Consider the following 26,776-nt stretch of genomic DNA (forward strand, 5'->3'; position numbering starts at 1 on the left):
CTTATACCGCCATCTTTTTTGTGGACAACTACAATGGGGGTAGCCCAATCACTGCTGTCTACTGGAACAAGTTCCCCTTCATCTACCTGCTTCTGTAGCTGTAGTTCGACTTTCTCTTTGAGCGCAAACGGTACTGGTCGAGGTTTATGAAAACTAGGGAGTGCAGACTCATCCACAGTGATTGTTGCCTCAATTCCTTTCAGAATTCCAAGTTCATCCTTGAACACGTTGGAGAATTCTGCAACCAATTCTGTACTTGAGCTATCAGCGGAGGTATGGTGAACTTGTGTGGCCTGATCCATCAAATGAACAACATCAAAGTGTAACAATGACATCCAGTCTCTGCCTAACAAGGGAAATTGCTTCTTGACATCAACCACCACAAAAGTTGCTACAATAGCACAATCTTGACATTCGCCTGACATTCACCTGAAACTGAAAGAGGTGATTTGTCATACTGGTATAGGGACACTGAGGATGGTTGCAGTTTGCAAACACTCTTTAACCTCTGGTTAAATGTAGACAGTGGTACTGTGGACCGTTCTGCTCCAGAATCTACCTCCATTTCAACAGGTACTGAGTTGATTGACACTGATCAAAAATTTGCCAGCTTTAGTTCCCAGCTGTAGAATTGTATGCATACATCCAGAGCTGTCACTACTTGAGCCATCGTCTTGTTCCTGTACTGCTTTAACTGCCTTGCTTGATGATTCAGCCTTCCTAAAGGGTTTCCTCCCTTTACAGACACTTGCCAAATGTCCCACTTTCTGGCATGAGTAACATGTAACATTTCTAAACCTACACTGGGCTGACTGGTGGTCTGACCTGCCACAGCGATAGCATGGCTTCATGTGGACTGTCATCTTGTGCAGTTCCTGACTAAGAGATTGGTCACTTGTGATATCTGCACGAATGTGATTGCTGCCTTTCTCTGCCGTCTCAGCTGCTGTGGTCTTCTGCAATGCTACTGCCAGTGTCAAGTCACTAGTGCTCAACAGGTCCCGTTGACATTTGCGATCTCGTAGCCCTGACATTGTGTAGTTAAAATCAATGCTATGATAGTGTGTAGTGGTGTTGACTTCATGTTATGTTTGATGTGGTCAACTTATAGTGTTTAGTCGTCACTTTGATCCAGGCTCTACAACTACCATCACTCTATCCTTCAGGTGCTCCATTAGTCTCTGATCATTATATACTTGTACATTGTGGTAATAGTGAGGCTACCTGTGTTATTGAAGATTGGGGGAGGATGTCAGTGGCCCCCTACTGATGACACGACCCTCCCCCCATAATTTCCCTCACCAGGTAGTGGCTTCATAGAGTGACAGTCCCTGCTGTTATAGTCATTTCTCCACTGTACCTGTTGGCTGCTAGACCTTCCCGACTGTTAAAGTAAACCAAGAGTTGCACCTTCCATGACAATAGCCTTTATGGTTACAGCAAGAGCTCATAATATAAATAGGGAGGCTTGGTTACAGTCATCATTCAAGTTTTCCCAAGTAGAATTTCGATTGATGTGTAGTTTTGGTTAATGGAGTTAACAGAAGCCATGCTTATGGGCTCCTTGAGTCAAGCTACTTTGCCATGAATGACTTTATTGTGTAAATATGCATTCCCCAAAAGTTTTATGTGCCTTGTTTACCCTCGATTGTAGGTTGATCACGTCCTAAGTTGTATATGACCTGATCTAAAATTTCACAGTGAATCAAGTGAAACAAAATTTCAGATTCATCAGATCATCCACCATTGACTTACATATCGTTTTCTAAAGGTATGTAAAGGGTCTTTGTATTTGTTAAAAAATAGTTGTTTACATGGTGAGTTTAGGCTTTAGGCTTTAGTACAAGGATAAATCCCTAGATACTGTATCATTACAATCCTTATAACATCACGAACAAAATGGTACAAGTTGAGAGTAGCTATAGGAGGTGTATTTAGAAAGTCACAGTGTTTGGTATATAGCCATGTCATGCTTGTTAGCCTATATAGGCTTATGAACAAATGCCCTGATCAAGGGTGTCCTTATTAGCAAGGCATTGTCAACAAGTTATATCCATCAAAAAGTCATCATAATCATTGTTAGTGAGCATTGTCACCTCCAGATATATTGTTTATCTGTGGTTTAAATTTATTTGATCCAGAAAAGCTGTAACATCATCAGAATAAGATGTGCAGCTCTTGGGTTGTCTGTTTCCGTTAGGAAAGTGTCTAAAGTGATACTATCCTAGCTGGGATGGCCAAAGCAGCAGCTGCTGAAGATCAGATTTGGCACATGGAAGGAGAGATACTGTGTATTTATTCTTTGCACTTTTAATTTGAGGTACACATAGTGTTGATGTTGAGTGACTACGTATACAACATATAGCATTGCTTACCATGGAAGCAGCAATTTACTTGCAGTCAGAATGTTGGCAACCATATAAGTGACATACTTGTGGTGACAGAACTCTTGTAAGGTCTCTTTTTGGTAGTGAACACAGTCTACATGCCAAGGCCTTGGATAAGTTCATGTGTAAATCTAATCTACCAGTTTTTCTGTTATTTGGTTAGGAAAGACATGTCTAATGTGCAATAGCACTTACGCAGCAGTTCTAACCATTGTTAATTGAATAGCCTGCTAATGGATTATGATTGATGTCACTTCTTAACACTGTTATATTTACATACTGACAAACACTATGGCTGTATGTAGTGATCTGTATTGGTTTCAGGCAATGTACAGCCTGTATCAAATGTATCAAATGCATATTTTCTATTCTTATCCTCTGTACGCCAGCGATTCAGGAAACCATGCATTAATAAATCTCAGGCACTTGGAATTTAGTTGAATACAAAAGTATTATGTACACCCTTGTATGAAGTTCCTGTATACTTGCACACATATACGTATGTCTATTAACACATCTGGTTTCAAGGAAGCTACTGAACTTTTACAGCTTTTGAGCTACATGGCAGCAGAAACAATTGGCGGGTACACCTTTACGCCAGGCAAAGTTGATTCCTTGCATTGTTTCCCATCAGTCACTTCCTCAATTTTGATGCGGGTGGGCGGTCATTATTCATTGTGACATCACATGATTTTTATATTTAATTTTTAAATTAGCTATTTTAACTTTACAATATAATTTGGAATCAACTTTGCCTGGCCTTTATGCTTTGGTTCCGACAGTAACAAAACTGTTATGAAAAGATCCTTCTTTACCATTAACATTGTTAGACATTGTGTAACAGTTTGATGTGGTTGTGTTGGTTGTGTACATGTGTATAGTAAACCTAGTGCAGTTTTCTATGAGGACGAAACTTTCCACGGTCAATCCTGTGACTACCTAACTGGAGAAGCAGCCCATATATGTACCTGTAACAACAAGGGATAACAAGTTAATCCAAACGACATACCCTTACTTCTATTGGCCAGACAGTGACACCATACAATCAGAGATATTTTCCAACTATTTCATCTAGCTTAGCCAGGTCACTGGCATCTCACTGGAATAATCAGGAGCAAAGTCATATAAAGATAAAAACAGTAAAACATTACCAAAATATTTATACACACACGATGTACACATTACACCACACACACACATCCACTCACGCACGTACACACACATACAAAAGCAAGGTCTAGCTGCCGTCAAGTTGGTCATGGTGACCCAATGAAACACTGGGGTGCCTGGGCACTAGTCAGGCGCTAAGAGCCGTGCTGGCAAATCTACCTGAGGCAACTTAGATAAATGGTCTGGGAATTAGCCTGCTAATCGAAAGGTTGTAGGTTTGATGCCCAGTCAGTACACTTTGGTGTTGCTGTTGTTTCCTAGAGCAAGAAACTTTACTCCCATTGCTCCAGTCTACCCAGCTGTAAAGCCTTAATAAATAAATAAAAAACTGAGAGTGACAACTGTATTTGCTGTATTTTCTTTAAAAGTTTCTAATTCCCCGAAAAGTGAAATCCTAGATTAAACACTTAATCTAAAAGAAATACAGCTGAAAACTGATCTAAAAGAAATACATCTGATACCTACGATAATACTGACAAAACATCACCTTCAAATCTCACAATAAATTTCATAATCACATATAGTTCATAAATGCTTGTAATTGTGCACAATAACTTATTATGCTGATATTTTATTTGGATTGGACCTTTGTTCTTCATTATGATATGTCATAACAGCCCACATGTAAACATACATATATTCTAAATTTTTAATGCACACATTGTAAAACTATCATAGATATCACTTGTATCAATCAATGCATTGGTCTTACAACTGGACTACTTCCCTATTTAACACCAGGTCACCATTTAACAATGGGTAGACTAGAGCAATAAGAGTAAAGTTTCTTGCTCAAGAAAACAACACGAAAGCGTCTTGACCGGGCATTGAACACACAAACACACACTACACGCACACACATTAAAATCAAACAATTAAACAGAAATTATCAACACACACTAGTCCCCTACCTTGGCACAAGTGCACTAGTCGACAATCGACAAATCCCTTTGTGTGTTACAAACTGTTTAAAGAAATTAAACAGAAATTATCAACACACACACCACTACAACTAGTCCCCTACATTCGAACAAGTGAACTAGTCCATCCCCTTGTGCATTACAAACTGTTCGACAAATCATCCCACCACCGTCTGTTAAAAGAAATTAAACAGAAATTATCAACACAAACTAGTCCCCTACCTTGGCACAAGTCCACTGTTAACAAATCCCCTCGTGCATTACAAACTGTTAAAAGAAATTAAACAGAAATTATCAGCACACACCACTACAGCTAGTAAACACCACTACAGCTAGTACACACCACTACAACTACTACGGTTATCATACGTTTGAAGTGTGACTTTACTAAATCAGGTGGAATGGTTTGTTATAGGGGGAATGGCCATCTGTATCTCCTTGTAGCCCTGTTTGGTATTTATGTACGTATATCTAGTAAATTGTGAAGTTTAGCAATCTAAAGTACAAACCAAAGTTTAACTGATGCATACCCATGTACACTGATATACACCCATGCTCACACTGTTGGTGGTAGACCCATGTACACTGCAGTGCACTGCTGCAGAGCAGTGTACATGCCTGTACTACAGTGATGTACACTGATTCACATGTACACTGCAGTACAGCCATGTACGCTAATGTATACCCATATACAGTGAGGTACACTGCTGTACAGCCACATACCCTATCCATTACTATCATCTCTTGACAGCACTGCACCCTGTACAGATTGTTTGTCACTATAAGTAGTGACAAAACTGAAACCTTAGCGATAAAACCTCCTGATAACCGATAATTTGTCTGGCTCAATTGATACTTTCATGATTTGAAGTGGGGTCTGAAGTGTTAGAGTGCCTTCTATCATCATGTGGTCTCCATTAAACAAATATACTGCCAGGACATATACTACTGCATATTTTAACATAGTTAGGCCAGGCAAAGTTGATTCCTTGTTTCCCATCAGCCACTTCCTCAATTTTGATGCGGGCAGGGTCATTAATCATTATGACATCACATAATTTTTAAATAATTTTACAATGTACTTTTACACATTTTGTTTTAAAAACATTGTGTATGCCACTGTAAAACTCACACGTGTTTAAGAATTCGCACAAAATTAAAAATCACGTGTAAATAAGTGGGTGTGTCCTGTTGAGACTGCAATAATGAAAGTTGAGGTGGCAGTGTTTTAGTACAAACGGAAACAAGGAATCAACTTTGCCTGGCCTTAAGGGGCAGTACCACAGTCAGTCGCCTAAAATAATGACCAGATTCCGATAACAGGGAAGCTTTTAGATTCTCTTTCTCTGTCAAAACCATCTTTTGATATATCAGTTAAATAAGCGGGGTGATGGGGAGGAAGCTCTCTGTTGGTCAACAAAATGTCAAATCTCAATTCAGAATTATTCATTGTACTTATGCACTTGTCAATTTCGTGCCCCACCCCCCGGGGAGGGGGGGCAACGTGTTAAACTTGACTTTTAGCAATGTGTTAAACTTGAGCATCAAATATTTCAAAGTGTTGCCACCAACACATGTTTAAGGGAGACAGAAGATGTAAATAGAATTTTTGAGAGAAACCAAGCTAGTGGGAAGGATGGCTAAACTGAGAAAAGTCATCTGAAAATTCATAAAAAATGCCACAGGCTATTAGTTCACCCTCAGATGCTAACTTCACTTGGTGTTGTTCGGTAAATAAAATGGTGTCTAATGGGAGGTAACTTCGTGACTGGGCAGAGGAGGGTGGAAGCAATTTAAGTGCCGTTAAAATGAATTATACAAAACCCTTTTTCTGAAAGAACTACAATGTGTGGACGACGAAACAAGGTGTGGCATCATTGTTTGGGGTTTAGAATAGTATACCTGGGTACCCTAGAATTGTTTCGCACGAAATATTGCTCCATCAGTTTTCACCCAGAAAACTAGGCACTTTTACAAAACAAACTACATTATCTGAATCCTTACACGATGCGCAACTGAAATATCTAGCGATCATCAGCGATCACCACCATTCGCTAGTTTAGTATTGGGACTATTCAGGTTCACGTGATATTTTAAACAAAACAATGCAATTAAAGTTAATATTTTCAAGTAGCGTCTAAAGCGCTTCCACCCTCCTCAAGGTGACTGGGGTAACTTCGTGAATTTCAACTTTGATGAGCTGTCACTCCCAAACTGTTTTATGAAAAAATCTACTACCGTAAGCGTAGAAATTTTCGTGGTGCATAAATTTTTGTGGATTTCGTGGTATGAAGCTGATCCATGAAAATTAATCTGCATAAAGCTGATCCACGAAAATTAATCCATTTAGAAACTCCGCAGAAATTGATAGCAGGGCTACTGTAAATACCGTAAGCATATTTAATTTCATGGGTAAAATTTTCGTGGTTTGCCAAAAACACAAGTTTGAAAGTGAATTAAATTTTGTGGGTATACTTTTTGTGATTTAATCTCGACGAGCGAGTTGATTTTCTCAAGGAGCTGCTTGGGGAGCAAATTCATGCTGTAAAGTTTACAGGTAACCTTTACCTCGATATCAGTAGCTAGCTCAGTCTAGTAACGATTGATACTCATTACCGATGGCACCACGAGGAGGGGGTGTGTACAAAGAATCTTGCCTCAGGCAACGGGTCTTGAACAAGGCCATCAGTGTGAACTAGAGATACACCAGGGTACAGTACCTGTACCGAAGTAGAAGTTTCTAGCTACTACGGTTTTTGCGACAACCTGGTTTTATCAAAGTTGAGTAGTGCCATTTTGTCATGAATTTCAAATTTGATAGACAGTAACTCCTGCACTACTAAACGAAATCATCCAGCTTTCTTGTAGAAGATACACCAGGACGTTGTGATTACCTGTACCAAAGCAGAAGTTTCTAGCTATTCCAGTTTTCACACAGTTCAGTTTGATAAAAGTGGTGTACCGTGACTATGCTTGCACAAAATTTTCCTTGAGCGCTACCTCCAGCACTACAAGTTAATGGCAGCTGAGTTAAGGACTGATGTTTTCTAGCAGGTTTTATAACAAAGACTGTTTCCTTACATTACAGCAAGATTGGTGGTGTTTGCTGGCTTACTGTCAGTGATTCACGAAGTTACTCCATACGCATTTTTCAACACAGGCAGATACTTTGTGCCATATCTCCTTAATGGCTTTGTCGAATCATTTACAATTCGGTATGCATAGATGTATGTTGCTTTTACCCAAGCTTGGTTCTGTTAACCATAAGATATGAGCGCGAACGCAAAATATTCATGGAGTTACCTCCACTTACCTCCATTTACCTTATTGTGAGTACAGTGGAACTTCTCTTAACAAACTCTCTATTAAGGAATAGAAAAAAACCTCCCAAAAGTTTTCTGTCAAGAGGGAAAGTCAATACTTTTTTACCTCAGAAAACCTGTATATCACAGCAAAAATTAGTCAGGTCCCAAAATGTCCATAATAGAGAGGTTCCACTGTATTGGTAATTTATAAATCTTTACTTAAAATAGTGTCACGTGTCCAATGCATATGTGACCCGCTAAGTGAAAACCCGGCTAGTTTGCATAATTCTGTTTTCGAGATAAATGCCATTGAAATACATTGGGTAAAAAACACGTACTACAAAAATAATATTATAAGCGTTTTAATCGCTTCAGTAAACAGTGATGGAAGACTCGAATTGAAATCTCTAATAGATCACAGGATTCGCCTCTTCATGAAGAGTAAGAATATCTTTGTTTCGTGTTCGTACCGTGAAGGAAACATGTGTTATCCGCGTTTGTTTCCATTACGGTAAAGGTTAACTTTATCGTTGCCATTTCTAAGCTTGAACAGCCTTCCTGCGGGAAAGCACGGGTGGATAGAGGCTGAACACTGTACCTTGATGGATACCCCAGTTCATGACGAACGCAATGGCACAAGTACCAACTCCGTAGCTTGTTGCACTCGTAAGGTATGATCGATTAAACGAGCGCCTGTAATTTATTTTCTGTATAGTCACTGTACAAATCGATTGTTTTGCTCTTCTCACTTTCTAGTACTCACCAGATAAGGCTGAAACTTTAACAGCCTATTGGTTTTTCCCTCTCAACAACAAAGAAATCATAAAATGAAGTTTGAGAAAAATGCAAACTAGCCGGGTTTTCACTTATCGGGTCACATATAGGCTTATAGGTTGATGTCAAATGTCACACACCTTGAATCGAGCCTTGAATCCAATTTAACAACAATACATTCCCAGCACTAGCTTACACAGTACATTTTAAAAACTTGTGGACAGGCTTCTGTCAACAGCCCAGCATATAATACATGAAAGGGGCACAACAATTGCAAAAACAAACGATTATCTCTTGCCAAGCACACTGGCAGCCAAAACCTCAAGGGCTGATGCCCCTGGGTTTCTGAAACTTAGGACACTGGCTTGCCTGAATATTGCACTTACTACATTAATACATATTGTAGTTTTTTCTCACCTCGTCATCCTTTCCAGACCTCCTACGTGCACATAGACTTTTTAAAATTTAAAATAGCTCCTGTAATACCAAAGCACTCATTAGCATTAGACAAACAATATTCTACATCTTACAGTAGAATAAGTGATGTCATCTATGTTGCAGTCATTACACTTCACACAAAAGCTAGCCTCCTTATTTGAGGTATCGTCAATCTGCATAGAAGGCATGGTTAGATGTAGTCTATTACATTTGTTACACATGCATGACATATCTATATTCAAGCATTACTACATATTATATCTAAACCGGCTGAACTACAAATGCGACAAATTCACTTGGCTGAACAAACAATAAAGTTAAATTTTATGGTTTTAACAACAAAGGTTTGGCAATGTGTGCTAGCAGTTAAACTCAAGCATCAAAATCAATAAATGCATGTACCAGTGTTGCTTAGAGGTCAACTGATAATCGGATCGGCTATATCGGCCTTCTGGCATGGGATCAGCAAGATGTGTAATAATGCGCAGATACAATTTGGTTGAATCATGTACGGCTTCCATAGCTTATACAAAAGTTGAGACTACAACCTTGAACATAATCATGTTTTTCTACTGACACAGCTACCCATAAACATGTGTTTCACTGTTGCTTTACAACAGAATTTAAAATGTTTAAAGAAAAATCTATGCTATGTTTATCGGCTTGTTGATATTAGTTTATATCAGTTATCGGAATATTGATATCAGTGCACCTCTAGTACGGCACCTTCTTGAAGTTAAGCAGCTCTCTAGCTACAGGACGATTTGTCACACATCTGAACTCTCTACATGCACTGACTGAGTTAAATGTAGCTACCAACACATGTTAAAAGGAGCAACCAAGCAAAGAAGTTGTTGTAAGGAGGGAATATAGAGGTTTAGATAGAAGCCAAGCTAGTGGGAAGCTGAGAAGTCACAGAAAATGCTGCAGGCTCATTGTATATCCACATAGTCTTCCTTGCTGGTAGTACATTAAAATTAGGCAATAATGTTACTGTATCAACAAGAGTGGCCCCTTCGTAACACACTCTAGCTAGTAGCTAATGACTGGCTACATACATAAATTTCAAAAACTGTAGCCTATGACCGGTTAAATATCCACTTCGAATGCCACACATCTTGAATCCTCAGTTTTTACGGTAGTTTCAAATACAAAAGGGAAAAAGCGGTCTGGGCAAGAGAGTGCATACGGACTGGCTTCTGTCAACAGCCAAGCATATAAATAAATGAGAGGGCGCAACATTTGCAAGAACAAACGTACAATTGATTATCCTCTTGCCTCCCACACTGGCAGCTAAAGTCAAGAGCTGGTGCCTAGGGTTTCCGAAAGGATAGGACATTCGCTTGCCCAGAATATTAGCATTTACTACACCACGATACGTACATCTACAAGAAACTTGCCGCCTTGACTGCATCTTCAGACTGCTTGTCGTGTTTAACGCGCACTTCTGAAGCGCACTAGATAGTGGAAAACAGGGCCACACTACAGCTACCTTAACCATCTCCGTTGACGTATGAAACTTTAACCTTCGTGGATAGTGACAAATGGTTTTTACTTTGAGACTACATCAAGTGAACAAGATCAAATAAGCGTACACATTCCTTATAAGCGCCCCATTAATCAAAAAAATTCTTTCCTTGAGCTACATATTTAAAGGTAGATTTCTCATTCATGACAACTTGAAAGCAAACAAAAATTGCAGCACAGCTCTACCACACATAATTCTATTTCACCAAGAGAGATCAGTTTTGTAGCTGATTGGGATCCAGCTACCTGCATGTTTGAAATTCAGCTTTGATCAATTATACAATGCTACTTAATTACATAACAGATTAATCAACAACTACAATTTTTTGTAGGATACATTTACTTCATCCTCTACACAATTTTATTAAAAATTGAAGCTTTTCAACAATGGCACTATGATATAACAGAATTTTTTTATGCATTCTTCAGTGTATTAGGAAACTTTTCACCAATTATAAAAACACTTGTACAAGAACTTCCACAAACATTAACATACTTTGAAAAAGAAAGTGGGATTGTCGAATGAATTCAGGAGGTATACTGTTTGCCGAAAATGTTTATCAATTTACAAAGACATGGAATGTTTGAACAGAGCTTCTCCAATTCTTTCTAGCAAGCAGTGCACTTATGTTGCATACCCCAATCACCCTTATCCTAGGAGACGTCTGCCATGTGATGCCACTTTACTCAAGCCAGTAGAATTTTCTTCTGGACGCACAATTTTTTATCCACATTTAGTTTATTGCTACAAGAGTCTGAAAGAAAGTTTGCAAAGTTTGCTTTTAAATAATGATTTTGTTTCCAATTGTCACTTGTGGCATGAGCAAACCCAAATAGATGATGGCATCATAAGCACAACATCTGGAAGGAGTTTTTTAACGTTACAGAAACACCATTAATAAACTATTCCTTTTCAGCCAATAAATATTCATTTGGGCTTGCTCTTAACATTGACTGGTTTCAGCCATATACCCATACTACATCCTCTGTGGGGGTTATGTACATTACTGTTTTGAATCTTCCTAGATTCCTTAGATACAAAAGAGAAAATGTTATATTAATAGGACTAATTCCTGGACCACATGAACCAAAAAAAGACATAAACTCATTTTTAAAACCATTAGTTGATGAACTCAAAGAGTTTTGGACAGGAATTTCTTTAACTGTATGTGATGGATCTCAAAAAAAGAGTGAAACTGTGAAAACTGCCCTTTTGTGTGTAGCTTGTGATATACCAGCTGGCAGGAAAGTTTGCGGGTTCTTAGACCATTCTGCCAATTTAGGATGCTCTAAATGCCTTAAAAATTTTCCAGGACCAGTAAGTAAGAAGGACTACTCAGGTTTTGACAGTATTCATTGGCCTAAACGAACAAATGAATACCACAGAAAGTCTATCAGCAAGATAAAAAAATGTAAAACAAAAACAAAACAGAAAGATGAAGAGTCTAAGTATGGTTGCAGGTATTCATATTTATTAGAGCTAAACTATTTTGATCCAGTTAGAATGTTATGCATAGATCCCATGCATAACTTGTTTCTAGGAACAGGTAAACATATGCTGTCTATATGGGAAGAACAGCAACTTTTGGATAAAAAGCACTTTGTAAGCATACAAGAACTTGTAGACACTATGTGTGTACCATCAGACATAGGACGAATCCCTTTGAAAATAGCTTAAGGGTTTAGTGGTTTCACAGCTGACCAGCTCAAAAATTGGATAACCATTTACTCTGTACCAGCACTGTTCAATGTTTTACCTTCTGAACATGTAGAATGTTGGCGACACTATGTGCTTGCATGCAGAATTTTATGCAAACAATGCTTGTCACTGACTGATGTCGAGCTTGCACATCATATGCTACTACGTTTCTGTACTAAGGTGGAATGCTTTTATGGTAATCACGTCATTACACCTAATATGCATTTACATGTCCATTTAAAAGAGATGCTACTAGATTATGGTCCATCTCAAGAACTATGGCTTTTCTCGTACGAGAGATACAATGGCCTTCTAGGGAAACAGCCAACTAACAACAAGGTTATTGAACCACAGTTAATGCAAAAGTTCCTTAGGGACAATTTTGTAATTTCATTGTCATGCCCTGAAGAGTTTAGAGAAAAATTTTCTAAGTGTGATATTCCTGAAAGAATTATGGGTTCGGTACGTGAAACGTTGTTACCCAATTGCCAACAAAATGTAAAAGAGCAACGCTTAATGGAAGTAACAAAGAAATTTTAAAGATCATATTCTGTAAGATGCACCCTGGAACAAGAGAAGATGAAGTACTAGTAAATACAATCATTGAAAAATATTCGTCAGTGTGTTATAAAGGAAAAATGTTTTCAACCAGTACAAGAAACGCTATTCCATACATTGCTCATGCACAATGGAATGAGAGTTTGTTTGGCTCTCCACCGACAACACTTCCTGATTCATATTTGCCCACAACAAACAACCGGCCAGTTGATATTAAGTACTACATCAATGTTACATTTACTATGGAAGCTACAAGAACTATCACTTTTGCCTATGTGTTGTGGTTACTTCCTCATCCGCTTAGATATTCCATAGGAAAGCCAGCAGAACTGTGGCATAATGGCTTATACGAATATAATGGATCTCATACCTTTCTACCAGTTAACCAACTTATTTGTCGCTGTGCCCATGGGCTTATGGATTACAATCATGAAACTCTCAGAGTAGTAGTTCCTATTGTTGAGTAACAATAGTTATGTATGTATGTTTGTAGTGTATGCATGCAGGGCTTTTATTTGATCTGTTCAAACCACTTGTTAGTGTAGATACTTAGCTAAGTTCGTATATATGCAATTTCCTAACTGGATGATGATGATGACATGATGATGAGAGCTAATAATGAATGTTATTGATTCATTAATTGTTCAGTATTGATTGATTATTAAGTGCAGCATTTGTGCAATGCAGTTATGTTTTACTATGTTGGGTATACCTACTGTTTATCATTAGGTAAGCCAGCCTGCATGCAGCTTGGTGTTTTCCTATACATACATATTATTTCAGAACTGAATTGGAAACCATCAAGTTGCAGTGTAAGAGTTTCAGTGTAAGAGTTTGCACTGACTGATAATTTAGTGCTGAGAGAATTGTTGAAAACTACATTATAGGTAGCTATGATGTACTTATATATGTATGTGGTAACTATTAAAACTTATACAGGTTACAATGCTGTACACATAGCAGTGCCATCCATCATCCGATCACAGTTGTTGTCTTTGTTAGCTAAGTGAGCTGCTCCAGTATCTGGTCACATGGCGTATCTGGTCACATGGAACATTTCTACTATATACTTACCACTACAGTGCTGAAGGCAAACGTTGTTGACACAAAGTGCTAATGTCTATTTTGCTAACACTGTATCACTGGATCATATTATAATAAATAAAAAATTTATGTATATGATGTCATCAATAATCGTACAGACACAATTCAATTCAATTTAACGCTTGTTTAGAACCTCAGGAGAGCCCTACCTTCCCTTATGTTCTCCAGTAGCACCAGAGGTCAGGTCACACTACATAAATTATACTTAAAAGACTCCAGAAAGGACCAGAACAAAAGACGCTAGTGCTATAGCTATTGTGTTAACATGCAACTTAGACGAGCTGGCTATAGGTTTATTAAGACATTGTTGCTACATTCCTTTGCCAACCAGTGATATGGTTGTATACATAATAAAGCGATTTCCATTGTAGAATAAAAATTTTTCCACTGACTGCATACCAAATGCTAAGTCACAATGAATGAAGTTAGCAAGTAGTAACATAGACATGTATAGGTTAATGCTAGTGTGTATTACCTTCAGCTCATCTCCTGCAACCACAACCATAATAATATCCAATTAGCTGTATGTGTCCCACATCTGTTGGGTAGCCATAGCCCTTTCCTCAAATATGTATTTTTTTTGTAGCCACCGGCATTAATATTAGCTACTTCACCAACACCGTGATATGTCAAAGGGTTTTCATAGCATTGTAATTTCTTCTCTGAAAATGTCACCATTAATATTACTTCACCAACACAGTGATAAGGGATTTCTCTGGATGTACATATAGCATTGTACTTTCTTCTCTGAAACTAAGCCACTGTACATCCATAGCTAATACACACACGTTGGATAAATATCATCAAATGCTAATCACAATTAATGGTGCACAGCTTTTGCATGAATAAGATTTTATTCAACATGTTTAATTTATGCACCAACACTACATCATGAGTTCTTAAGTGGAAGAAACGAAACTGACTTATAATTTTCAAAGCGACCTGGAGAAACATTACATGTTTTAGCTAACCCAATATGTAGGTGTGCAGTGTAAGGAAAGCACATCACTGTACAGATAATACCAGTGGATAAGCCACTTCTATAGAATATATAGCATCCTATGACAGGTGTATATAGCTGATTAGTACATCTTACACTCTAAAAAATAAAGTGTCCATTGCACACAAAAAGTGTGCCCCATGACACCGTTTAGTGTCACGGGGCACACTTTTTGTGTGCAATGCACACTTTATTTTTTACAGTGTAATGTTACTGTTTCATATCAGTTAGCTTGGCATATCATTGATTTTAAAATTCGTTTCATAATGAAACTTTTAACCCAACTATCTACAGCTGTGGAATTCTGAACAACACGACATGAATGAAGCCTGTAGCATAGACATGTAGGCTATAAGTTAATACTATTAGTTGTATTACCTTCAGCTCATCCCCTGCAACCACCAACCATATATAATATCAAATTAACTGTATGTGTACCACATCTGTTGGGTATGGCCCTTTCCTCAAATATGTTATTTCTTTGTATATATAGTCACCATTAATATCACTTCACCAACACAGTGATAAGGGATTTCTCTGGATGTACATATAGCATTGTACTTTCTTCTCTGAAACTAAGCCACTGTACATCCATAGCTAATGCACACACGTTGGATAAATATCGTCAAATGCTAATCACAATTAATGGTTCACAGCTTTTGCATGAATAAGATTTTATTCAACATGTTTAATTTATGCACTAACACTACATCATGAGTTCTTAGGTTAAAGTGGAAGAAATGAAACTGACTTATAATTTTCAAAGCGACCTGGAGAAACATTACAATGCTAACCCAATATGTAGGAGTGCAGTGTAAGGGAAACACATCACTGTATAGATAATACCAGTGCATGGATAAGCCACTTCTATAGGATATATAGCATCCTATGACAGGTGTGATTAGTACATCTTAATGTTACTGTTTTGTATCAGTTAGCTTGGCATTTAAAATTCGTTTCATAATGAAACTTTCAACCTGACTATGTGAAATTCTGAACAACATCACACGAATGAAGCCTGTAACATAGACATGTAGACTATAAGTTAATACTATTAGTTGTATTACCTTCAGCTCATCCCCTGCAACCACCAACCATATATAATATCAAATTAACTGTATGTGCATGTATACTACATCTGTTGGGTATGGCCCTTTCCTCAAATATGTTATTTCTTTGTATATATAGTCACCATTAATATTACTTCACCAACACAGTGATAAGGGATTTCTCTGGATGTACATATAGCATTGTACTTTCTTCTCTGAAACTAAGCCACTGTACATCCATAGCTAATGCACACACGTTGGATAAATATCATCAAATGCTAACCACAATTAATGGTTCACAGCTTTTGCATGCACTGCTAAAAATGAAGTTTGAAGGTTATCCCATGAAGGATAACGATTATCCCTACCTTATTGGTATAAAAAATGCATGGGATGAAGGTTATCCTACATGGGATGAAGGTTATCTCTACGTGTTAGGATAAAACTTCTGAAGTTTGACTTTTATCCCTTCGTAATATTCTAATTCCGTTTTTATCCATGCATTTACCGTGTATGTCAATTTTAAGCGCAGCGCGTCAATTTTAAGCGCAGTTTGTGTCCACATACCTGTTCTCACTGGACACAATATTATAGTAGGCCTAGGGTCTTGTATTGGTATCATATATGCTAGCAAGAATCCTGACACTGTACATAGAGCTTAATGACTGTACACATTTTACTTGGAAAGTTGGGGTTTTTTTTGAAAAAAGGTGAATTTCAGCTCAGTAGTACAGTCCAATGATTACACTGACACTACCCATGTTTCAAAGTTTTACACTTTCTGGACAATTGTATCGCAGGACATAATTACATGTATGTAGTACAGTGCCAGTGGAGATAGAGGGAATTGCAGGTGGCTATAGGGCTAAATGTACAGATACATTCTGAGTGTCCTCAGGTCATAGAATGTGGGCTGATAAGGTTAATATAATCTATGGTTAGGGTGAAGTTAACATTAATCCAATTCATCCAACCCTAGATATACAACTGTACATTCTTGAGGTGTGTGGTTACTACTCCTTGTACACTAGTACGCTGAAATACACTCTACTGAAGTTGATGAGTTGCACAAAATTGTCTTTACATTCTTAGAAATTTTATTCTCTTAATGTATATAACTATTCATTGTCAACACTCATCAATAATTACAAGTACAATAATAACTAGCTATAGTATGTTAGTAGGCTGCTCGAAGTAGTGAACATTGTGCCTCACATTGTTATCAGTCTCTATTTCAGTGACCACTTTGGTGCAGATATTGGTGGTGATCTGGTGGATACCTTACTTGCCCCTTTTTCTAGCTTTACTTTGCCTAATAGCTTGGTCTGATTTCTTTTATCCACAGAATCATCCAATTTAACGAAGTTGTTGACCCTATCACTTTGCCACCGTAGTTCTTTAACTGAAAATACTGACTTCCCTTGTTCATCATGGTCACTTTCATCGGATGATATCATTTCAGGAATTTGTACTTTTTCCCATTTTTTTCTATCTTCTTCAGCGTATGATAGCCTTAGAAATTCAGTACATCTCTGTGTTACTTTCTAAGATATAAATGGGTAATATGTAACTATATTGCTAATTATAAAATTTTAAACAGGTTATTTTAGCCCATGCACTGGGTTGTCTGAATTACAGACAAAACTACCCCCCCAAAATGGGTTATTTTAACATTTCTACAAAAGTTTATTTAACTCTTGGTGGTTATTATAACTGATGCACTCCACGGTTGTTTTCAACCACTGCTTAGTTAAAATTACTAATTAATCAGTGGGTTATATTGACACTCAGTTATGCTAGTTACCGTAACCTTTATATTGGGTTGTCTGAATTACAGACGAAACTACCCAAAAATTTGGGTTATTTTAACAAAAATTTTTTATAGTGTACTTTAAAAGAAGTTCACAACTCATTATCTGGATTGATTAAGCAAGAAATAGGCAGATTAGATAAAAGGGTTACAGCCATAGAACATTTGGTAGCCAAAAATACCACAACAAAAAAACAGGAGGTACCAAAGCCACCAGTAAGGGTGAAACTTATAGATGTAGTCAAGGCAGGAAACAAAGAATCTTCAAGTAAAGACATTCAAAGTGAGCATATGCATAGCTGCTTCCTCATATGGGAGATATATGCAAATGTTTTGGGATTCATACCTACCACATTTATGTACGGATATATGTATAGATGCTACTTACACATACTACAAAAGTCTGGGGAAGGAACACAGAGCCAAAAGCAGTGGCAAATATGATGAGACTGTTGTGACAAAAAGGCGTAGAGAGAGATTCAATAGGGTATGTCAAATGTATTGCCTCAAAATCATTAAGGCATAATTTTACGATATATATGCATGTATTTTACATCTAAATAGCTATAGTTACGTTAATTTGTTTTGTCCATGAGTATGTTTGCTGCATATGCATGGAATGTCCATCATCCATCCACTAATCCAAGGTATTTGGTAATCTACAAAACACATGCATGCATTAATATTATAGTCATCTACAAAATACATGCATGATTATATAGGATGCACATGTAATTACATGCATCCTGGCTTCACTCTAATAGAATTGAAATACTCTAATTGTACAGTCACGACAACTCCATGAATGCTTACAGCACTGAAAGCAACCAATATAGGGCTAGCTGTACTGATACCACATGCATTTTACAGCTTATACCAATGTTAGTTTCCTATAACAAATGTCAAGGGAGTTACAGTAAACAAAGTCATTTTGAAGCCACATAGAAAGCCAACATAGGTTCAGTGCATGTAAATACAGAATGCATGGCACAAGCCAATAACTATACATTTATGGCTTTGTGAGTGGCCCACATACAGAACCAGCTTTTGTGATGGTTTCGAGTGGATATAGCTTTAACGTGCATGTAATGGTTTCACAAAACATTCATGTGCACAGTGGCGCCTTGTATCCATGCAGGAACCTCCATTGTCCAGATAGCTATATATATATATATATACCACATGCAAATCTATTGACCACTAATGAATTAACAAGGGGGAACCTATAAAGTTTGGGGTGGCTTCTTTATTCTGTAATGGTTATAGACACTCTAGGTGTCTGAGGATTTATAAACCGAGGTGACGTCAACATAATTACCGAGGTGCAGCCAAGGTAATTATGTGATGTCACTGATGGTCTTTAAATCGTCGAAGGAACCTGTACAAGTATGTAAATATTTACGACAATGCACTATAACTATAGGCAGCTTCTGTAACAATTAAGTGGCAAGAGAATTTCAGCAAGCCATGCAAAAGATTCGAGATCACGGAAAGCCCTTAAACCTTAAACCAGCACGGAATATTTTGTGAATGCGTGTTTACACAAAACGGATATAAATGGGCAGTGGGGGCAGATTTTTCCCGCCACATTAACCTAACACGATATATCTACAGAAAGTTTATTTAATGGGCTACTTGAGGAAGGTTAAATAAATAAATTGTTACTACAAGCGCTAACTTGTTATGAAACGATGAAGAACGGCGGTTGTATCATCGTGTTTATCTGACTCCCTTGTGGTGGCTATTGTATAGATTGTGGGTTTAGTCATGCGAATTATATATCACGTGATTCGCCAATGAATGGCGAATCGACTGGCGTTGACTGCAGAATAATACAATACTGTAGCAGGGAGTTATGAACAATTTTCTGAAGATATGTAAAGGGTTTTCGTGTCCGTTTTGTAAACTTAACTTTTACGGCGACATTTGGCCCAACACTTTTAGCGGAGGATAAAACCCTGGGTATTGCTTAATTCCTTGTTGCACTACAAGTACATTGACATTAATTGCGTGGCCATGGGTACAACATTTCAAAAGTTACAGCGCTTTGTATGCAGCCATGTGTATACGCCTATATATATATATATATATACCACTTACGGCTATGTATATATATATATATATATACATAGGCGTAAGTGGGTTTAAGGGTGCAAGGTATATAGCCGTACAATCCATAATATAGTGAAGCTTCAGAGATTTGTGATAATCGTAATGAAGATAATAACAAGTGCTAGCATGCATGACTGTTTTAGTTTAGAGAACGGTGAAGGCCACAAACTATAAGCTTAATCCTCTCACCTCCACAACTGCCATATGGCTGATTGGGTTATACATACCACTAGCTATATCACTATGTAGCTCCACTCTATACCATTTTATTTGCTCCTGCATGCACTTATACTGTAACGGCCATGCCCTTAAGTCACATTCTGCCCAGTCTGGTTTGATAAGTGATGTGACACTTTATCAGCGTCTGGGCTATATCGGCAAAAAGCAGTTCCTCTCTTTGGTTTAGCCCCACATGAACTGCATGGCTTACTCTGGGAACCACAAATTGTGGCATATGTCTCATTATAGCATTTCCTACAAAGAACAAATGGTTCACCTGTAGTCCAAATAATTTGCTGAGTTTGTCACTGGTGGTAAACAGTGTTTTTATTAGTTTATCACATTCTGAATTATTACAATGTGGATTACTGCATTGTTGTTTGCTACTTTGCAGGTCATTGCTTGAAGATTTCCAAGAAGGAATATGATCCAGTTCATGGCCATGTCTGCGAGCTTCAACCAAGTGTTTCTTACAAATAAAACATTGATTGTGGGGTGAAACACCCAAATGTTTCTCTAAGTACACACGTTCCATTTTACCCCATGAATCATACCGTGATTACTGGTTGTCTTTGCTTCCACAGAGGATACACTCCTTCACAGACTCTTTATTATCTGCAGTACAATGAGATCCATTTCTTGAAGGACAGTGGGATGAACACTGACTGTCACCTTGCTGTTTTTAAATATTAGAAAAAATATGTGTGATAGCAAAACATTTGTATGCTATGTGGCTATTGGCATGCATAGTTAATACAGCGAATGCTTGCCCATACTTCGCGTATGCGTGGGACACCTAAATTTACCGTGTTATAATTTAATTCTACTATAAAGCTGCTGACCAATGCTACCCAGGGAGCCACAGAGGTGTCTAAACGAATTTGTACCTGTGCTAAAGCGAAGCTACCTCAAACTCACCGAGTTCATTCTCGCTGTCTTCGCATCGGCTTGCAGTTGTGTGAGGCCAGCTGTACGATACTGTGAGATAGCTATTTGTTGGAACTATGCGCTGGACAAATGGTGAAGCCATACTATACACATTAGGGAAGCTACAGCAATGCAAATCGAAAGAGAAATAGATGCCGCATAACTGTAATTATGAACTAGGATTGCGCGCTTGCAACTAAATCTCCGTATTTAAGCGTGATTTGTTACGGCTGCAGTTCGACTGCTTTGACTGCTTGCTCAGTCACCGCTTGCTTGTGCGAAACAGCATATTTTATCCCTAAGAAGGTGGTGTTTTCAGGTAGTTATACTTCACCCTTATTTTTAATCCACGCATCATTTTTTATTAGTACCGGTGCCGACTCAGAAGAATACACAGATGGCTACGCCAAATACTCAGTAAGTTTATTTGTTTCGTTATGTATTATAAAAACAGTCTTGTGACGTTCTGCGTTGAGTGTTGATGATACCCCAGGTTGCTTATTGGAGCCACTGTAAAGCTTCCTTTGTCATTGTTTTCTGAGCACCAACTAACACATTGAAAGGTGATTATAGTATTGCAGGATACGCCTTTATACAGGCTATACTGCAGTAGGATACTCTCCTCCCCCCCTCCCATCATACAGTACAGTAGTACTGCATAGTAGGTACGATTAAGGTGTGGTGATGGGGGACGAAGAAAAATCCACCAAAAATCATCTTCAGAAATCCTTTGCGACCACTTGATAGTATTAGTCAGGCATAAACAAGCCCAAACGTGTCTTCAGAATGGTCACCTTGGTCATAGCTTATTGGGGAATATGAAAACCCGGACCGGACCAAATGTCAAATCTTCCAGTAAGCTTTTGACAAGTTATACACTACTCACCGTGCAGCAATTCTATCAAGAATGCTGAGGGAGGACTCGAGCTGTACCATAGTTCTTCGCGAGATGAACACAATGCAATATCCACTATAACACAATCTAGCTATAGCCTAAACTACTTTCTAATGTATTTTACTAACATATCTAAAAGCTACTCCTGTTATACTTGCTGTACTCCACTATCTAACACGGGCACCTGCCCGAATTTATTAGTCGCGTGGGCGCTTAAGCCAAAGATAGCAGCTTCGTTTATTTTTAAGCTGGTAATGAAAGGCTGAGGAATAAAAATTAAGGTTTCCCTTATGAAAATTTTCTGAGCTGCATGTATGCAACTTACAAGTTGCATGTAATCATGGCATCAATATGAATGCAAATTCAGTACATTTTGACAGTATTTTATTGCATGTATGCTGCACATAATATACATGTGTGTACTTTAGAAGCTAAGTTGTTGCTATCATAACATTTGTATTTTGCACACATGCAAAAAACATGCAAAACACACAAGAACAACTGCTGCCAATATGCATGTGTGCAAAACGCATGTGACTGATTGCATTCACAGTGCTTGTATTTTGTATGTATGCAAAACACAAGCAATCGATTGCTTTCAATTAGCAAGTGAAATGTACACATGCAAAACACAAGCAATCGATTGCTTTCAATTAGCAAGTGAAATGTACACATGCAAAACACAAGCAATCGATTGCTTTCAATTTGCAAGTGAAATGTACACATGCAAAACACAAGCAATCGATTGCTTTCAATTTGCAAGTGAAATGTACACATGCAAAACACAAGCAATCGATTGCTTTCAATTTGCAAGTGAAATGTACGTATGCAAAACACAAGCAATCGATTGCTTTCAATTTGCAAGTTAACTGTACGCATGCAAACCACAAGCAATGGATTGCTTTCAATTTGCAAGTGAAATGTACACATGCAAAACACAAGCAATCGATTGCTTTCGATTTGCAAGTGAAATGTACACATGCAAAACACAAGCAATTGATTGCTTTCGATTTGCAAGTGAAATGTATGCATGCAAAACACAAGCAATCGATTGCTTTCAATATAATGCGCAATTGATATAAATATTGCATTTATATGCATGCACTTAATTACACTCATATAACATATGATACATTTATACATACAGCCAGTACGTATATTGATCAAATGGGTGACAATAAGGCATACACATACTATAGCACTGAATTAATACATACCATTTGAAATTAAGTAATTGCAGCATGTTATTCACTGTATTTTACATGTTATGTGTTAAGTCACAGGAAATAACCGATATCTGTGTGAAGGAAGAGCCAGCCTCGTGTGTGTAAAGAATATTAGTCATTGATATATGGACAACTTGTGAATTGACGAGATCTAGCTACTAGTGTACGTATCATCAGCAGATCTATATGGACAAATTACCTGTATATCGATTGATAAACTAACTGGTGGTTTACAGATAAACATTCATACTTGGGAGGAAATGGTATTGATCAGTGGAAACTAAAACAGCGCCCAATAGAGTACTACATATGTAGTATCTAAAAATAGAGAGTGTCCTTCCGGTTATCACGTGTAGACAAAATTGATTACAGGTTTGTATATATATGCCGCTAAAATAACATAATAGTACAATATACTACTTCTTAAGTTCATTTTGTAGTGCATACTTTCAAGCTTTATGCTTGTGGAAATATTTTCATTTTCCCCTTACGAGGCAAGGATTACTATGTATATAGTTACTATAGCCAAATAGATGAACAATTGTACATATACTGCATATAATTACATATAAACAATATATAATAACTAGTCTTTTTCAAGTAAGTTTACAATTATAGCTAAATAAACACACTGTACGTCACTAAAGGAAATATATACACATGGACTAAGTATGTGTTCTAAAGGAATAGCAATCGTCAGTGAAGATGAAGTGGGTGGTACACATGCAGTAATATGTGGAATTTGCCAATGAGGATGACTTTGCATTTGTAATTGAACACTATCATGCTTTAGCAGTTTAGTTAGAGTTACATAAACTTTTGGGGAAGAGCCCTCTTCAACCACAAAAAATCCCTGAACTAAGCCATATTCTAGGCCTCCACGGTCTGGTCTATATGCAACTGCAGAATTGTTGCGTTTTTGAACATTTATTTTCCATTGAAAACTTTGGATTTGAAATCCATGAAATATTATTCGTAGATATTTACATGTCTGATTCAACCCATATGTAGACAACGCTAGCAATTCTGTCTCTGTTACATTAGTTCTGGTAGGTTTACCAAGCAGATAAACATTCTCTAGTACTTTACAACGTTGCTCAGGCATATTGTGCTTGAAGTAAAGCTGTTTAAAAGCTTCAAAATGTTGCTCACATGTTCTGTCACTAAAATTGGCGGCAGCTAACAGCAAGCTCCGTATATATGAATATGTAGATATTATCTGCTTATCTACTTGTTGGGTTCCATGTACTAAATTCTTCAGAATTCCATTCTGGCCTTCAAATGAAAAGCATGAGTATGCCCACAGTGGGCCCAGTTGTCGTACATTATCTGGTAAATGAAGCAGCAAATGGACATTGGCTGTCATGTAACGTTCACTGTAAAGGCGGGAAAACTGATAACAGTGTTTAGTTAACAATGTCTGACAGAGATCTAGCTGGTGTGGAGACACAGAATGTTGTAGGAGATTGTAGATGGCAATGACTAATAAAGCATGGTGATCCCAATATTGCTGTGGCAATATACCTGACAAGAGTGGCAGAGAGTAATACAGTAAAAATGATTTAAATTCTGATGCTTTAAAATACTTCATATGTTTAGAGATGGAACGTGGCTTGCGAGTTATACATGATGGTGGTTGTATTTCTTCTAAACGTTTGTCGACTCTTGATGCACTTCTCCCAATGTAAAACTGATCCCTAGAATGCTCTGAGCTAAACCAAAGTGACAACAATAATTTAGTGATTCCCAATAAGACACAATGCATGTAATCAATAGCAGTACCATCTATGATGTTATAGCAGTTTAAAGTCATCAGCCATGAGGGTCCCTATAATCTACATGCATTACAAATTGATCCATAGACTTGTAAAGATACACTTACCTTGGGAGAGCTATTTTTTTTTAAAAAGTTGGCTTGCAATTTCAAAGTTTCACATACGTGAAATGAAAGCGGTGCTTCCACGAAATTACAACACCTTAGGCGTAAATTAGATGGTTAAGAAGTGACTCATGCATGTGCACTAGACCATTCATTACAGGTGCTTAATTAACCCTTTCATGGCCATAGCCGGATTTTCCTGGTTTGGTGGTATAAAACAAGCGCTGAGTGCAATTGAAACACGCTAGCGCTTCTATAAGCCTTATGCCAAATGACGTTATAAAATAAAAATAGCCACAGCTATTTGGGGGACTCTAATATTTCGAGTATTAGTTCTAATGGGGGCTAAAAAGAAATTGTTCAAATATTTAATGTTGGAAGAAGCGACCTAAAACTATCAGGTATGGTTATCAGAGTATAAAGTTAGTCTTTAAAAGCTAGGGTGGTAAAACAATTAGATGGCTTTCTGAGTTGCGTAGAAAAGTTATTGCTTTGTTGTTTTAATAACCATACCTGGTAGTTTCGATGAGATATCTTGCTTATTAGCCGCGATATAAACCTTCGAAATCTCGACCACCATTGGCTGCAATACTCGAAAATATTAGAGTCCCCCAAATAGCTGCGGCCATTTTTATTTTGTGACGTCATTTGGCATAAGGCTTATTGCACGTTTTCTAGTGTGGTGCGCTTATCCTGAAGTGGACACTCCTACAACTGCCCCGTTTCTGGGATAACCGGATACTTCGCACACTATTGCGGGTTTGTTATATCATCCGGTAAAACTTTACCTGCTGCCAGAGTCGAGTTGAGTGTTTCTTCGAGTTGGTATTAGTGTTTCTTCGTATTGTAAACCATTCCTGGTGGGTTATCATCACCAGTGAAGACAGCGGAACAGTTTACAAGAATGTGGTGTGATGCGCACAAGTGCGTATACGCATGCGCAAGAAGGTTGTGGGACTAAATCTCGATAAAACCAGCCAAAAAGACTGTCAAATTTTTTTTATTTGTTGTGTTGTAATTAGTTTGTGGTTCATGTTGTGTAAACAAAAACAATACTGCTAAGTTCGTAAGACTAGCAAATATTTAGAGGTATGGTTACTAGGTAGTTTATAGTACAGCTAGTGTTATACTGAGCAATTCAGCGAGCCCTGTGTAGTCCAGCGGGAAATTCAGCCGTGAAAGGGTTTTAATTAAAGGGCATTGTAAAGTGTTGCATAATTACTTCAGCACCACCTTAATCCAGACTATTATAACCATGATTATTAGATCTGTGCTGTATGGAAAATGTAGTACGTAAAAGAGTGGGCGAGAGACAAATATAGCACAAGGAGAAGCTAAGTGTGCCCAAAGCAGTGGTGTGTATCAACTACATATATACCCATAGCCCTTAAGGTGGCGATAAAGTAATGATGCGCACTAGCAGCCATAATAAACACATATGACGTAACATCATGACCCATTTTGAATAGAATTTCTAATTACACTAACACACTAACAAAGTGTAAAAACAAATAATTATTACTCGACAGCTGGTCCTTACACACTGTGTTATAAACATCCTTTTCTTTGTAAATACAGATGGATTGAATTGCCACGAATCTTCGTAGAAATAGTAGGTAATACTGTCTGAATAATTCTACGTATTCATATATCTAATATCCATTGTATGGCTTTGTTTGTTTAATGCGAATGGTAGGACAAGGCCTTCCTTTGCTTTGAAATGGCATATATTTTGACTTGTAGCTTGCCTCCACTTATTGATACGTAGAATTATTCC

The 26,776-nt window shown here is 37.7% G+C and overlaps 1 protein-coding gene across 1 annotated transcript; it reads right to left on the reverse strand.

Moving 5' to 3' along the window:
• Positions 1 to 23,706: 23,706 nt before the first annotated feature.
• LOC136244855 (uncharacterized) lies at positions 23,707 to 24,933 on the reverse strand. The gene has a single exon (XM_066036395.1). It carries the CDS (start codon positions 24,931 to 24,933, stop codon positions 23,707 to 23,709), a length of 1,227 nt encoding a protein of 408 aa, XP_065892467.1.
• Positions 24,934 to 26,776: the final 1,843 nt, after the last annotated feature.

Source organism: Dysidea avara, chromosome 14, assembly GCF_963678975.1.
Source record: "Dysidea avara chromosome 14, odDysAvar1.4, whole genome shotgun sequence".
NCBI classification, from domain to species: domain Eukaryota; kingdom Metazoa; phylum Porifera; class Demospongiae; order Dictyoceratida; family Dysideidae; genus Dysidea; species Dysidea avara.

What these genes read in the sequence shown, in the direction of transcription:
- LOC136244855 (XM_066036395.1), bottom strand. Translation starts at nt 24,933, where the DNA reads ATGACTTTAAACTGCTATAACATCATAGATGGTACTGCTATTGATTAC.